This window comes from Danio rerio, chromosome 16, assembly GCF_049306965.1.
Source record: "Danio rerio strain Tuebingen ecotype United States chromosome 16, GRCz12tu, whole genome shotgun sequence".
Lineage (NCBI taxonomy): Eukaryota > Metazoa > Chordata > Actinopteri > Cypriniformes > Danionidae > Danio > Danio rerio.
In genome coordinates this window covers 46,249,303-46,264,122 of record NC_133191.1, presented here as the reverse complement: position 1 = coordinate 46,264,122, position 14,820 = coordinate 46,249,303, and the positions used below count along the sequence as shown (strand labels likewise).

The window sequence follows — 14,820 nt, the reverse complement described above, 5'->3', positions numbered from 1 at the left end:
TTAATAAATTTTCATCATAAATATAAACATTTGTAGAGCAAATAGCTTAACTGTTTAGTGCACTTGACTATGTGCTATGACACATTAGATGTTTTTGAATGTCCTTTATGAAGCCATATAGTTACTCTGCGTGAGAAACAGATATGCAAGAATATTCCAGCATGTCTGTGAACTGTGATTGGACTCATTTATATGTTCAACTATTTATATTTCAACGACACATATTTTATTTAATTTTTTTAATGTTTTTTTTTAAAGTTGTCTCTAGAGATGCTGTGTGAGAGATTTTTTATTTTTATTTATTTTGTTAAATTTGTATTTTTATTTAATTATTTTTAATATTATTAATATGCACGTTGACGCGGTGGGTAGCACGTTTGCCTCACAGCAAGAAGGTCACTGGTTCGAGCTTCGGCTAGGTCAGTTGGCATATCTGTGTGGAGTTTGCATGTTCCCCCTGTGTTCGCGTGGGTTTAATGTCCAAAGACATGAAGCATAGGTGAATTATTTGGTGGTTTACTCCACTGGGGCGACCCCAGATTAATAAAGGGACTAAGCCGAAAAGAAAATGAATATAGTAATTATTATTATTATTATACTATACTACTATTTACTGTATTTACTATGTTTATATTTAATGTGTGTGTGTGTGTGTGTGTGTGTGTGTGTGTGTGTGTGTGTGTGTGTGTGTGTGTGTGTGTGTGTGTGTGTGTGTTCTTTTGAAGGTAAACTTTATAAATGCTTTGGCAATACATTTGTCATGCCAATAAAGCAATTTCTGAATTCAGAGAGGTTTTGAGAATCAGAGTCCTTTCTAACTTTTATATATTAATGCACAATTTATTTACAGAAGAAACCGTAGGCTTGGAGGAGGGTGAATGTATTATATTTATTCATCATTGGCCTAATATAAGATTTTTAAACAGCTTTTGTGCAGGACACAGCTGCAAATATACACGTCAATATAGCATCATTTTTGTGACACTGAATTACAATAGTTCATTTTTACAGTACTGTGACGGTTGGTTTTAAGGTTGGGGTGGGAGAAGACGCTAAAAATATAAATAGAAAATGTTATAAGTGATTTAATTCCAGCCGTAACCTTATCAGAGCTAGCAAAAGTCGATTTCTACCTCTAGAGGGAGCCACAACCTCACTTATGCGAGTCAGATCCATATCTAACTGCAGTATTAAAACTGTGGTGCAAAATATGCGTTCAGAGTGTATTTAAATACTTATATATTATTAAATATACTTAATGAGATTTAAGATGATGTCTGAAAGAACGTCACGAGCTTGAAATGACGCGAACATTCTAAAAGAACATTTACATCATCATCAGAACGAGAGTTTCACCGCATTTCACTCGTGATCGCTGCTTACGGCACGTTCAATCTACTTTTGTTGCGACAAAATCTTCACTCTAGTTTGTCAATATGTGGTTCAAAAACCAAAAAAGTTCTAGTCAGGTTCTGCCACACCCCCCAGAACATCGGGGAGCGAACTCTGCTACAAATATGGAGGTTTCAGCGAAAAACATCAGCTGTGGTTCCTCTGAGTCTGGCCTAAATGCCAGTGTTGAGCCTTCCTCCTCTGTTCTGCTTCGTTCTGGGAGTCGAACACTGAGGATTGACCAGCTTACTCCTCTCTGTCGGCAACTGATTGCCAGGCGCTCAATCCTGCCTGCTCTGAAGCCAAAAACTGTTCCTGTGAAGAGTGTCAAAAAGCAGATCTTCACAGATGAACATCTGAAAGCTAGAGCAGTGAGCGCTCCTAGACCTCAGATGAAGGTTTCAGTGAAAGACATCTGCTACCCGTCTGACCTGACTAGTGTTGACCATTCTCCTAATTCTGGGAGTCCAGCAGTGAGGATGGACACACATACGCCTCACCGCCAGCAGTCTGTTGCTGTGCTGTCAAACCTGCCTGTTTTGGAGTCCAAGTATCATGTGAAGCCTGTCAACCAGCAGAGCTTCACAGATGGACCTCCAAAACATCTGGTGAAGGTTTCAGTGAAAAACATCAGCTACCCTGCATGTGTGTCTGATCTGAATGACAGCGTTGACCGGCCCTCATCTGTTCTGCCTCCATCTGGAAGTAGAGCAGTAAGGATGGATGAACGCTTGCCTCTCCACCGGCAGTCAGCTGCTGTGTGCTCAAACCTGCCTCTTCTGGAGCCACACCGAGTTCATGTGAAGCCTGTCAACAAGCAGAGCTTCACAAACGGACCTCCAGAACGCAGCATGAGCTCTCCTAAACACAAGACGGAAGTTTCACTGAAAAACATCAGCTTCCCTCTGTCTGACCTGAACGCCGGTGTTGACCACTCTTCATCTCCTCTGGCACATTCTGGGAGTCCAGCAGTGAGGATGGTCAAACCTACACCTCTCCGCCAGCATCATGTTGCTGCTCCCACACGCTTGTCTGTATTGAAGCCAAGCTGTGTTTCTGTAAAGCCTTTCGATGAACTCCCTTCATGTTCGTCTGATCTGAAAGGGAAGCCTCAACTTTCCTTACCCAGACTGCCAGGCTTTACAAGTCGACTAGTGAACAAGCGTGAGTCTGTACGTGTCCCTCTGTTCACTAATATGCCTGTTCTGAAACTAACCCATGTGTCTGTGGTGTTGTGATTAAAGTTCTCATGTTTTTTCAGTGTCCACTTGAGGATGAGGATGTCAGGATGAAGAGGGCTCAGCCAGCAAAAAGTAACCCACTTCTGCTGTCAAGATTCCCCTCTGCAGTCTGTTTTTGAGTTTACAGAACTGCTACAAATCTTCCTTTGTGCATCAATAAATTGAATATTGAAAAAATATTTGTGCATTTATTGATCTTCAAATGTTATAATGATCTTAAAATGTGTTTGTGTATTTAACTAAACAGTTCTTTGAGTGTCAAGAAAATAGTTTTGTTGTCCATTAAAAATTAAAACATCAAGAAACATGTCAATTCACCATTTCAGTTTCACCTATAGCTTTAAAAGGTTCCATCACTGGGCATAATTAAAAAACTGATCATTTGATTTGATAATTAGATACACAATTTACACAAAGATGCAGTTAACAATTCAGACTAGCAGTATGTCAGCCTGTTAAACAGAAAGAAACTAATGTTAATCAAAATAATGTGTCAAAGGCTGCAGAATACATGTAGTTATTGTGTACATTTTGCATTTGGTTATAATATTTTACACTGTAAACAAATCAGTCATAAATGCAAAACAGTATTTTAATCATTTATTCACCAGAATTAAGCATGACTGCAACAACATTTAAATAGAAAAATCTCCAAAATTTAACTGCTGCAACAACATAGACTTCAGTTTGTTTATAACTGCCACAATATAAAAAAATTGTAGCCGTCATAATAGACCCCGTTCACGAGACGTTTGACTCATTTCAATATTAATCAGCATCTTACATCCTTTGAAAGTTTTTAATATTTATATTGTTTTAAAAAGGGGCAGCACAGTGGTGCAGTGGGTAGCACAATTGCCTCACAGCAAGAAGGTCGCTGGTTCGAGCACCGGCTGGGTCAGTTGGCATTTCTGTGTGGAGTTTGCATGTTCTCCCAGTGTTCATGCGGGTTTCCTCCGGGTGCTCTGGTTTCCCCCACAAGTCCAAAGACATGGTATAGGTGAACTGAATAAGCTAAAATGGCCATAGTGTATGTGTGTGAATGCAAGAGTGTGTGGGGGTTTCCCAAAGTTGGGTTGCAACTGAAAGGCATCTGCTGTTTAAAACGTATGCTGGATAAGTTGGCGATTCATTCTGCTATGGCGACCCCTGATTATTAAAGGGACTAAGCCGAAAATAAAATGAATGTATGTAGATTTCTAAAGCTATTTTTCTAAATTTGTTATTGTTCTCTCTTCTGGCTGCAGTTACCTTTCTAACACTATTTCCCCCCTTTTATAAGTCATGAAAACACTTTCAGGGATTTTTTCTTTTGTTATTTGAGTCAATTGAAATGCAAATAAAATGTTATTTGTGGGACTCGTCCATTAACTGCTCAACTATGACGACTAGAAACCCGAAAATGTGAAAAGAATCCAAACACAATAAAAGTAATTGTTAAATACTGTAACAATACAGCAGTTTGGTTAACAAATTACAATTAATAATGATATTGTCCTTAAAACTGAACCAGTGTGAACATGTTCATCTTGACAACAGATGAGGGATACAAAGAATTAAATCGCGAAAGGAATTTCATTCCAGGAAGGATCATTTCAGTCTGTGACACTGGCAAGATTTTCTGTAAGGCAATGCATTTCTCCATCTATTCATAGTCGGAAATCTTGTTAATTAGTGAAAGAGCCTTTGGACTGACCGCAGATCTCAATGTGGTCTTTCTTGATCTGGTCTTCTCCACTTTCGATCCTTCTTTGGGTTCTCCTGTTCTTCACTTCTGATCCTTCTCTGGATTCCTTTTTAAAAGAAACCTGTTGAATGGAAAACAATCCTTAGTAATAAAACATGGACTACATCATGCTCTAAAATGTTTTAAATAAAAGCAGAGTAAAGCTGCGGTCACTCTAGAGTTTGAGCTTGCGAAATTCTATCTTTAAAAAATGTCTTAATTTCTGTCTTAATTTAAAAAAGCAAGCGATTGGTCCATATTTTTAAATTCTGTCCTGAACGGTCATGTTTTGATCTTTGATTGGTCTCACGCAGTCATGTGAGGCAATTTTGCAGGTCAGAGTTCACCAAGCTTGAACTTTGCGACACAGCGAACTGCGAAACTTGTCACACAAGCCTGCATTTCCAGTCTGAAGCATTCACGTGTATATGAATGGAAATCTATGTTGAGAAAAGTCCAGTGTGACCGCAGCTTAACAGGACAAGCTTGTGGTGGATGTTTACAGGAAAAACCTCTGTGAGAGGATGTTGTGTGTGAGAGAGACTGAGAAGATTGTTGTATGAATGTGTGTGAGAATGCACAAGTGTGTATATGTTTGAGAGTGCATGAATATGAGAATGCATTCAAGAGAGTGTGTGTAAGTGTGAGGATGTTTTTGTGCAATGTGTGTGTATGTGAGAATGCTTGTGAGTGTGTGGATGTGAGTGTGAGGATTTATTTGTGGGCCTGGGTGTGAGAATGTAAGAAAGCATGTGTGAGAGTGTGTGTGTGGATTTGTTTGTAATGATGTGTTTGTGAGGGTATGTGAGAATGTAAGGATGTGTGTATGAGTGTGTGATGTGAGTATGACAGTGAGTCTGTGTGTGTGTGTTTGTTTTTTTTACCGTTCCACTTTGAACTCCTAGGTATGAAATGTTCAAGAAGTAGTTTGAGGCAAACATCAACTTCTGAGCATTGCTGGAGATGGTTATGTAGCTGTTTTCTCTGAAATAGTCGACAGAAAAAAAGAAAGTTATTGTTAAGTTGTAGCCAAAGCGGAACTTTTTTTTAGAACTTTAAAGTTTACCTTTAAAAATACTCCAAGGTGCTTTACAAATTATTCAATTCATCTTTATTTCTATAGCGCTTTTTCAGTGTAGATTGCGTCACATAGCAGCTTCACATAGAAGAATATAGTAAATTGAAACAGTGTAGTTCAGTTTTCAGAGTTTAAGTTCAGTTCAGTTTAGCTCAGTTCAGTGCGGTTTAATAATCACTACTGAGAGTCCAAAGGCGAGGAAAAAACTTCACCAATGGGTGAAAGTGAAGGATAAAACCTCGAGAAACACTAGGCTCAGTTTGGCACAAACATTTTTCCTATGGCCAAACGTCTTGAGCAGAGCTGCAGTCTTGGCGCCGGATGCTGGAGAACGATGGACATCAGCAAAGACTTGTATGTCCCTGGAGTCTCACAGGAATCAGACGCATGCTCTCTTAGGGCTGTAAAGGTCACCGTGACAACTATTGCCAGCGCGGTTGCCCATTCCACCGGGGTGGTAGTCTGTAATTCTAAAACACACATTTACGTTGTGTTGGCAAGTATTACATTTCTGTTAGAATATAAAGTTAGGCGCAATTCAGCAGTTTCAAATTTAGCCAGGAATCTTGTTGGAAAACTAAATGTAACATCGCCAATATGGGAACATTTTGGATTCATGGTGTGATATACCTGACTGTAAAAGATACACTTGAGTCGGAGCGTCCGTATTAAGCAACAGCTTTACTTTCTGCTTTCATCCGTAACTGCCAGAACTATATCAACTACATCCGTACTACGGAGTCCCTATTGTTTTAAATACAAAAATGCAAACATCAATATATCACATTACCCCCCTTTTTAAACACAGTACATTTACTGTTACCTTCACATAAAAAAAAAAAACTGCACATGCAACAACATTACTATCAAAACTAACAGTAGCTGTTAAATTCTTCTTGCATTAACACAACAGCAGAGAGAAAAAAAAAAATACTAAACCTAGTATATTACGAGACCATTGCAAATTTTAAACTTGGTTGCATTTGCACAGTTGTAATTCCTAAGCATTATGGGTCATAGCGTTTTGGTGTCTTTCTAATTCTAGATGAGCGACGTAGACCCTGTGCCATGCTTGTATTTCCTACACTGTCCTTTTCAGAAGTCTCTGAAATGACCGGTTCCTCCTCTTCTGATGCACAGGGTCTAACGGAAGTTTCAGTCCCAGTCTCAGAGCAGTCCATCTGTTCAACAGGATCATCCACTACAACCTGTGGTTTTAACTGATCACAATGTCTCCTGAAAGTGCCATCTGTGTCTTGTCCCTGAACGTTATAAGACACAGGACCGGTTTGCTTTACTATCACTCCAGGAACCCATTTGTTCCCTTTTCCTGTGGTATTACGAAGGTAAACCGCATCCTTCTCAGAGAATGATCTCTCCACAGACCTTTTGTCATGATGGAACTTTTGTAGGTACTGTTTCCTGCGAACAGCAACAGTGACATCTGGGTGAACAAAGTCCAGCCGAGTGCGCACATGTCTGTTAAGGAAAAGATCGGCTGGTGATTGCCCTGTAGTGCAGTTCGGAGTAGTGCGATACTGCATTAAAAACAGTGAGATCTTATCCTCCAAGTCCATTGTCACGTGTGCAAGTTTCTTTATTCCCCCTTTAAATGTCTGCACATACCTTTCTGCAAGGCCATTGGTAGCGGGATGACCTGGGGCACTTGTGGAATGAAGAATGCCATTTTGCTGCATAAAATTTTTAAACTCTTCCGAAGTGAATTGTGTTCCATTGTCTGTGACTATGTGTTCCGGAAGTCCGTATGCTGCAAACAGCCTTCTCAGCCTTGAAATGGTGGATTGTGAAGTAAGGTTAGGCATTCTAAATACCTCCAGCCACTTTGAATATGCATCCACAATAATCATAAATGTGTGTCCTAAGAAAGGACCAGCAAAGTCTATGTGTAATCTCTTCCAGCTCTGACCAGGAAATTCCCAGGGGTGTAAAGGAACCTGGCGGGGTGCCTTTTGTTCCATCTGACATGGCTCACAGGTTCTACAAACCTGTTCCAGTTCTGCATCCATTTTAGGCCACCACACATACTTGCGGGCAAGTGCCTTCATCTTTACCATCCCTTGATGGCCGACATGCAACTCTTTCAGCACAATTTTTCTCAGTTTTTCAGGAATTATAACTCTGGTGCCCCAAAGTACACATCCTCTCTCTGCCGACAGTTCTAACCTCCGCAAGTGATAGGCCTTTAGATTTTCATCCACATTCATTGGCCAACCTTCCATGACATATTTAAGCACCTTGGATAACACCTTGTCTCTGCGTGTTACACGAGACACATGTTCTGCCTTCAAAGGAGCTTGTTCGAAGTGCTCCGCTATTAGTGCATGAATATGCTCTGATAGGGCAGCTGTGCCCCCATCAGTCATCACCGGTAAGGGAACACGTGAAAGGCCATCTGCATTACTGTTTTTCTCTGAGGGACAGTACTCAATGTGGTAATCGTAAGCGGACAGAATGATTGCCCACCTTTGAATTCTGGCTGCTGCCATGGTGGGTAGACTTTTGTGCTCTCCAAACAAAGTCAACAAAGGTTTATGGTCAGTTACCATCTTGAACTTTCTTCCCCAAAGGTACTGGTGAAATTTTTTTATTCCAAAGATCAACGACAACCCCTCCTTTTCAATCTGCGAATACTTTTTTTCAGCAGGTGACAGTGTCCGCGAGGCGTAAGCAATGGGACGTTCTTCTCCGGTGGGCATGGTGTGTTGCAACACAGCGCCGATCCCATAGGCAGAAGAATCACAAGCTAAGGTAAGTGGTAGACCAGGATCATAGTGAATTAAAACCTTTTCGTTTGTCAGCAAATCTTTACATTTTTCAAAAGCTTCTTGCTCAGACTGTTTCCATTCCCATGGCACGTTATCTCTCAGCAGTCTGTAGAGCGGGGCAGCCATAGTACTCTGGTTGGGCAAAAAACGGCCATAGTAATTGACCAACCCCAAAAAAGCTTTCAGCTCCTTCACGCAGGTAGGTACTGGTGCATTCTTGACTGCATCCACTTTGTCTGGGGATGGATGAAGGCCCTGGCTGTTTAGCACAAATCCTAAATACTCAATTTGGCTTTTTCCAAATTCACATTTAGATTTTTTTACCCTCAAACCGTTCTCCTGGAGTCTTTTCAGCACCGCCTGTAGTCTCTGCAGGTGTTCCTGCTCTGTTTTTCCAGTGACCAATAGGTCATCAAGGTAAACAATAACATCAAGATCTCTCATGAGATTCTCCATAATTCTTTGAAAAATAGAGGGCGCTGAACTGACACCGAAAGGAAGTCTATTATAGACAAATAATCCTCGGTGCGTGTTGATGGTTAGCAACTCTTTGGACTCATCTTCAAGAAGGACCTGCTGATACGCGGAAGCCAGGTCAATCTTGGAAAATATGGTACCTCCACTCAGTGTAGCCATCAACTCCTCAATCCGCGGTAGTGGATAAATTTCTGTAGTGACTGCTTGATTCACAGTTAATTTGTAGTCTCCACACAATCTTAGAGTCTTGTCTTTTTTTACCACTGGCACAATGGGTGCTGCCCATTCACTGTATTTAACAGGCGTGATTATGCCAGCCTTCTCCAACCGGTCTAATTCTGCATCAACTTGAGCTTTCATTGAAAAAGGCAGTGGACGAGCTTTACAAAAACGTGGAGAAATTTCAGGATTAACTCGTATTTTTGCCTTAAGCCCTCTGAGTGTGCCCAATTCCTCTTTAAACACCTCAGAGCATGACTCCAGCACCTCTTCAATAGACGTGACTTGTTGCACTTGACTGACATGCTTAATTTTCCTCCAATTCAATGAGAGTTTTTGCAGCCAATTCCTGCCACACAACGAAGGCCCCTCTCCTTTCACCACAATCAAACTTAGCACTTCAGTTTGCCCATCATAGCTCACTTTTGCTTCAAACTGTCCTAATACAGGCAAAAGCTCACCTGTATAAGTTTTTAGCTTGACTCTGGCGACCTCTAGTGGCTCAGTTGGGAATACCGCCTTAAATTCTTTCTCAGATATGATACTCACGGCCGCGCCAGTATCAATTTCCATCATAATTTCCTTGCCATTTACATCAAACGTCTCTGTGAATGACTTTTTGCTATTTTCCTCAGCCCGTAGTGAAAACATGGGTAATTCAGCTTCCTCTGCCTCCACATATTTAGTATTCTTCTCTGCATACAATTTCCTTTTTCCAACTTCCATCTTTCCTCTGCATGCTCTCTTAATGTGCCCAATTTTTCCGCAGTTATGGCACCTTGCATCCTTAAAATGACATACCTGAGCGCTATGATTTTTCCCATGACATCTATAGCACTTTTTCTCTCGTTGACTGAAAGGTCGCACTTCCACCTTATGTATTACACTCGAGTGCGAGTCATGCCCTCGCAACTGCTGCGTGTCTTTCTCAGCTGTCTCCATGCTTAATGCGATTTCGAACGCTCGTGCAAACGTCAGATTAGATTCTGACAACAGCCGTCGCTGGCAGGCTTCGTTGCGGATTCCACTCACGAATCGATCACGCAATGCTTCATCCAGCGTTGCCCCGAACTCACAACTCACAGCACACTGTTTCAGCTCCGCTGCATATTCCGTAACTGTTTCATCGGCTCTTTGATTGCAATGATTAAAACGAAATCTTTCGGCAATCAGTAACGGCTTTGGTTCAAAATGACTCTTTAAGGTGTCGACAATTTCTTTGTACGACTTATCCTTTGGCTTTTCTGGTTGTACCAAGTTCCTCAGTAAACCATAGGTTGTTGCCCCCATCACGCTCAAGAGTGTTGCAACCTGCTTCTCCTGGCTTATCTCATTCGCCACAAAGAACTGTTCCAGCCGTTCAATGTAGGCCGACCAAGATTCTGCTTTCGGAGCAAATTCACCTATACTTCCAATGAGTGCCATCATCCGAGCATTAGTTTATCCCATCCTCGTCGCCAACTTTTACTGTGATATACCTGACTGTAAAAGATACACTTGAGTCGGAGCGTCCGTATTAAGCAACAGCTTTACTTTCTGCTTTCATCCGTAACTGCCAGAACTATATCAACTACATCCGTACTACGGAGTCCCTATTGTTTTAAATACAAAAATGCAAACATCAATATATCACACATGGCGAACGAGAATAGTGAACCAATACATTTGAATGAAGCTATTTGTAGGGTTTGTTTATAAAAATGTGTTACATAGGCAAACACATCAATCTCCAGAGCCATCTACGGTCATGTCACCCAGCCACTTATCAACTCCTGTCTTCTGAACGCAAACGCCCAGCTAGTCAACCAGGTATCACAGAGGCCTTTTCAAAAATGGCCAAATACAAAAGAGAAAGTGATAAATGGAAGACATTTAAAAGAAATAAAACAACATATTTGATAGTTGAGAACGCGCTGCTCCGCAGAAACCTGTTTTTCGAGAAATACGGACGGTGGAACAATAAAGCAAGATACCCTCTTGACCACAGTTGCGAAAAAGTATCGGTGCATTTGCGCTACAAGAACACAGTCTGAATGTGTATTTATTGCTGCTGGAAATATTGCAACCCCAATTAGGTTTTCGCTTAAACCGGACAAAGTCAACATGTTGGTTTTTTCTGTCAAAGAATTTCAAATATGAATAGAAAACAAAAGGCGCAGAGTTAGTAGCCTACGCAATTTTTTATTCTGACTTGTTACTAGGCCAATATTTTCGTTCTTCTTCTTATTATTATTAGCTACTATTTATATTATTACTGATTAGTAAAGTGTCATTAAGGCTATTTGTGAAGTTCTTAAAAATGTAATGATTAATTATTATTATACTGTTTCAAGCAGTTAAAGTTATGTAATAATTAACAACATTATTATAGGCTGCATTGTGTTGTTTCATTAATGAATGTTTAAAAACACAAACGCAGGTTTGTACAAATATTTTAGCATAATTCCTTGGTCTTTGTTATTACTTAATTTTAACATAAAATGTAAATTAACTTAGGTTAGCTACTTGGGTACAGAGGCGTAATTACGGGAGGAACATTTTGCCAGTGAATATGTCCTCACCACTTTAATAAATAAATAAATAAATAAATAAATAAAAAACCCTTCGGAAAGGATGCAATAAAGGAAAAACATGATCCTAGTTATTCTTAATAATCTGATTTGTACATGCAATGAACCGCCAACAAGAACAAGCTCTAAAACGTAAAGTATAAAGCGAGAGGAGTTATTATTAATAATAGTTGTTAATATTAATGATCATCAGCACACACTGTGTTGTATGATAAACACCGTCACGTTGTCGGGTCTGTGATCTTTTCTCATTGAAGAACAGATAATCCATGTTATCACCATTTCCCCAGTCAGGTTTTCATCCACAGTGTCCGCTTGTGTCTCTTCTTGCAACAAACAATAATGTATCACTATAGCAGGCCAGGCGGCAGGATGTCATAACTGAGGGGGCATTTTTATCCCATTGCACTTGACCTGCATGGTGACTGATTTTTGGTCCCTCTTGTTAATTTCATTTAGGCTATTTACTTACTTATTTATGACTTTGTATTACTGCCTAAGTTAATGACTTAATAGACCAGTAATATACTTTTTATAGTTATAATAATAGGCTATGCACTTTCGCTATTACTGACTTTATTAATCTGACTTTATTAATAAAGGTTAGCAACAATACTGTTTAGTAACGCAGACACGGATTCAGCAGCAAACGAGTGGTTTAAATAATATTTTATTCTTCTTATTTCTTTCAGTTTTATTATAAATAAGATAAAAGTTTAAAGTTTTTCGTAAAGACGTCAAACTATGCCCAGACATGCAAGCAAACTCACTATCATATCACCGGTAATTAAATCATACATGACTCGCATCACGCTTTTCTACCACACCAATATCAGATATTTTTAAGAGTTCTGCATTTCGTCAATTTTATAGCGTGTAGTTTTAATAATATTAATGATAATAATAAATATATTAAGTTATAATATTAGGTATAGTGTAGACTACTGTAGGACTGTGCAGTGTCCAAATAAACTTTTATTGGGCTACTCTAATATTAATCCTAACTGAAAAACTAATGTGAAAATGACTGGCGGTTGCATCACTGCTAAAATTAGTTTAACTGCAAATTTCTTCTGCGTTTTTTCCTTTTAGGGCTCTAAAGAGAGTTGTATTCAAAGAATTAGTTAACTAAAACATGTAATGAATTAGGCGGCTGGACCTTCATGCCATCCACTAGTCCAGTTTTCTCCAGTGTGAGTAGAGTGCGCCTCCACCGCCGCGTGTGCACTTTAAAGGCTATATACGGGCGCACCTGACCTGACGCGGGGACCAGATCTCTGGGCTATTGCTTTAATTTCACAATTTTCGTAATTTAATTGCTTTTCCTTATAAAATCTCTAAATGTTAGTTCTGAGGGTTGGATTGATGGGAGTGTTAGTAATTAATGACAGAAAGAATTTTCACTTTTGAGTGAACTTCTGTCACGGATATTTCACAACATAATTAACTCACCCTAGGGCTGCTCGATTTGGGGGAAAATCATAATCACGATTATTTTGGTCATAATTTTAACCACGATTATTCAAAACAATTATCAGTTGAAGTCAAAATTATTAGCGCTTAAGGAATTTTAACAGTATTTCCTCTAACATTTTTTCTTCTGGAGAAAGGCTTATTTGTTTTATTTTGGCTAGAATAAAAGCAGGGTTAAATATTTTGAAACCCATTTTAAGGTCAGTGTTATTAGCCCCCTTAAGCAATATATTTTTGATTGTCTGCAGAAGAAACTACTGCTTTACAATGACTTGCCTAATTACCCTAATTATGCCTTTGAATCACACTTTGAATCTGAATGCTTGTATTTTGAAAAATATCTAGTAAAATATTATGTACTGTCATCATAGCAAAGATAAAATAAATCAGTAATTAGAAATGAGTTATTAAAACTATTATGTTTAGAAATAAGTTGATAAGTTGATTTGTTTAATGATAAAACAGGCGGCAGCAGGAATATTCCGCACTGTCACATTAATGGTTAATCTTTCTTTTGATTCTCAACTTGTTTGTTTATAACACAAATGAGGGTTAATATAAATAATCAGTAAACACAGCGTTTTGAAACCAAGTGTGCCGCAAGCCTGCGTTTGAGTGAAGGTCTCGGCCGTTAGATCGCCCCCTGGGGGCTGGCTGCAGTACAAGTCATAAAGCCCGCCTCCTCCGTGTTAATGAAGGAGACTTAATTAATTAAAAAGAATTAATTACACTTGCAATAAAATGTCCCGAAAGATGGTTCTGGTCGATTAAGGCACTGGTTATTGTGCTGAAATAGGTGCAGATCTTCATTTTTGTAAAAAGTTTGTTTTTAGCAGTAATTTAACGCTGGGCGTGTCATCGTGATTGACAGCGGTGATTGACAGTTTCTCAAAGCAGCGCGTCTGAGCTTCGGCAGGAGACTGAAGTGTTATTATTCGATTTCTGTGTTATTTTACCATGACAAAATGAGTTCAGCAGTAAACTATAGTTTCTGACATATATGATCCTGGTGGAACACTGTTTATTCGCTAAAGTCAGGGCTTTTTTCGGGCTTTATTAGTTTGCTGATACACGCCTAGCCACCCAGATAGCAAAATACACTCGGGCCAGTTCCGGCTAGATTCTCGCCTGCCGGAGACTTACCCCGCAGACTGACTAACTCTGCTGGACTTACTCCGGATGCCTGGACTCACTGCCCGATTCCAGCCCGAGTCAATCGAGCCAGATGCGGCCAATCGAGCCGGCGCTGCCGCATGCGAGCCGGAATCAGCCCGCGACGCCGCGAGTAGGTTATGCGCTGCGGCCCAGCGCTGCCGCAATTGAATCTTCATTATATAAAACCCTCACATTTGTTAAAGTTATTACATCCATTTGTGTTGATATGACAGCAAACGCATGCTACTATGTAAACGCAAAGTGCATCACTGAGTTTAACCTTTGAATAAAGATGCAAACAGCATACATCGCAAATATTTAAATAAAGGACAAAATAAATAACAATAAACCTGTATTGATTGCACAAGTATTAAATAATAATACAATTGAATAAATTTTGTAGTGCACAATAATTAAGAAATAAAAAAATGACAATAAAACTGCACAATAAAATAAACTAATTTAAGTACAGGGAAAATACAGGAGATCGTTGGCAGTAATTCTCTTTATGTGTCTAAAATAATAATCTCCACGTTGATCTTCTGTAAGGTTATTTGAACTTGCTTTACAGGATGTCTCTGCATTTTAAGTTTTGGCATGTTATTAAGTAATCTACTGAATTTGCTGTTACAAAACATTATAAGGTTCTTGAAACCGAATCTTATATAACCTAATAGAGCTGTAATGTTAGATATTATTTATT

The 14,820-nt window shown here is 39.4% G+C and overlaps 2 protein-coding genes across 17 annotated transcripts in view; one reads left to right on the top strand and one right to left on the bottom strand.

Annotated features, from left to right (window-relative positions):
- LOC108179646 (uncharacterized) overlaps positions 1–14,820 on the bottom strand; it is a 50,487-nt gene that overhangs the window by 30,976 nt on the left and 4,691 nt on the right. For 12 of the 14 annotated variants that reach the window (XR_012392486.1, XR_012392483.1, XR_012392482.1 and 9 more), the window contains 2 exons: positions 5,244–5,343; positions 4,330–4,441 (listed from right to left, as the gene is read on the bottom strand). Coding sequence is in view for 6 of the 14 variants with exons in the window: in XM_073926554.1 (XP_073782655.1) it covers positions 4,330–4,441; positions 5,244–5,343 (212 nt within the window). In the remaining 8 variants the exon portion in view is untranslated. Of the gene's footprint in view, positions 1–4,329; positions 4,442–5,243; positions 5,344–5,425; positions 5,908–14,820 lie in introns of those variants that run through there. The other 2 variants (XR_012392487.1, XM_073926557.1) reach the window with 2 other exon arrangements.
- Positions 863–2,812, top strand: LOC137487851 (uncharacterized). Of its 3 annotated transcripts, none has more exons than XM_068214046.2 (2): positions 863–2,564; positions 2,654–2,812. In XM_068214046.2, exons 1-2 carry the CDS (start codon positions 1,437–1,439, stop codon positions 2,750–2,752), a joined length of 1,227 nt encoding a protein of 408 aa, XP_068070147.1. In that variant the 5' UTR covers positions 863–1,436; the 3' UTR covers positions 2,753–2,812. The 3 variants fall into 3 exon arrangements, with proteins under 3 accessions (XP_068070147.1, XP_073782666.1, XP_073782665.1); XM_073926565.1 differs by having other exon boundaries at positions 1,141–2,556; XM_073926564.1 differs by having other exon boundaries at positions 1,335–2,556; positions 2,637–2,812.

Excerpts from the sequence above, each read along its gene's own strand:
- LOC137487851 (XM_073926564.1), top strand. The coding sequence starts at position 1,437 with ATGTGGTTCAAAAACCAAAAAAGTTCTAGTCAGGTTCTGCCACACCCC. Across the intron at positions 2,557-2,636 it reads AAGTCGACTAGTGAACAAGC|TTCTCATGTTTTTTCAGTGT; the intron begins GTGAGTCTGTAC and ends TTGTGATTAAAG.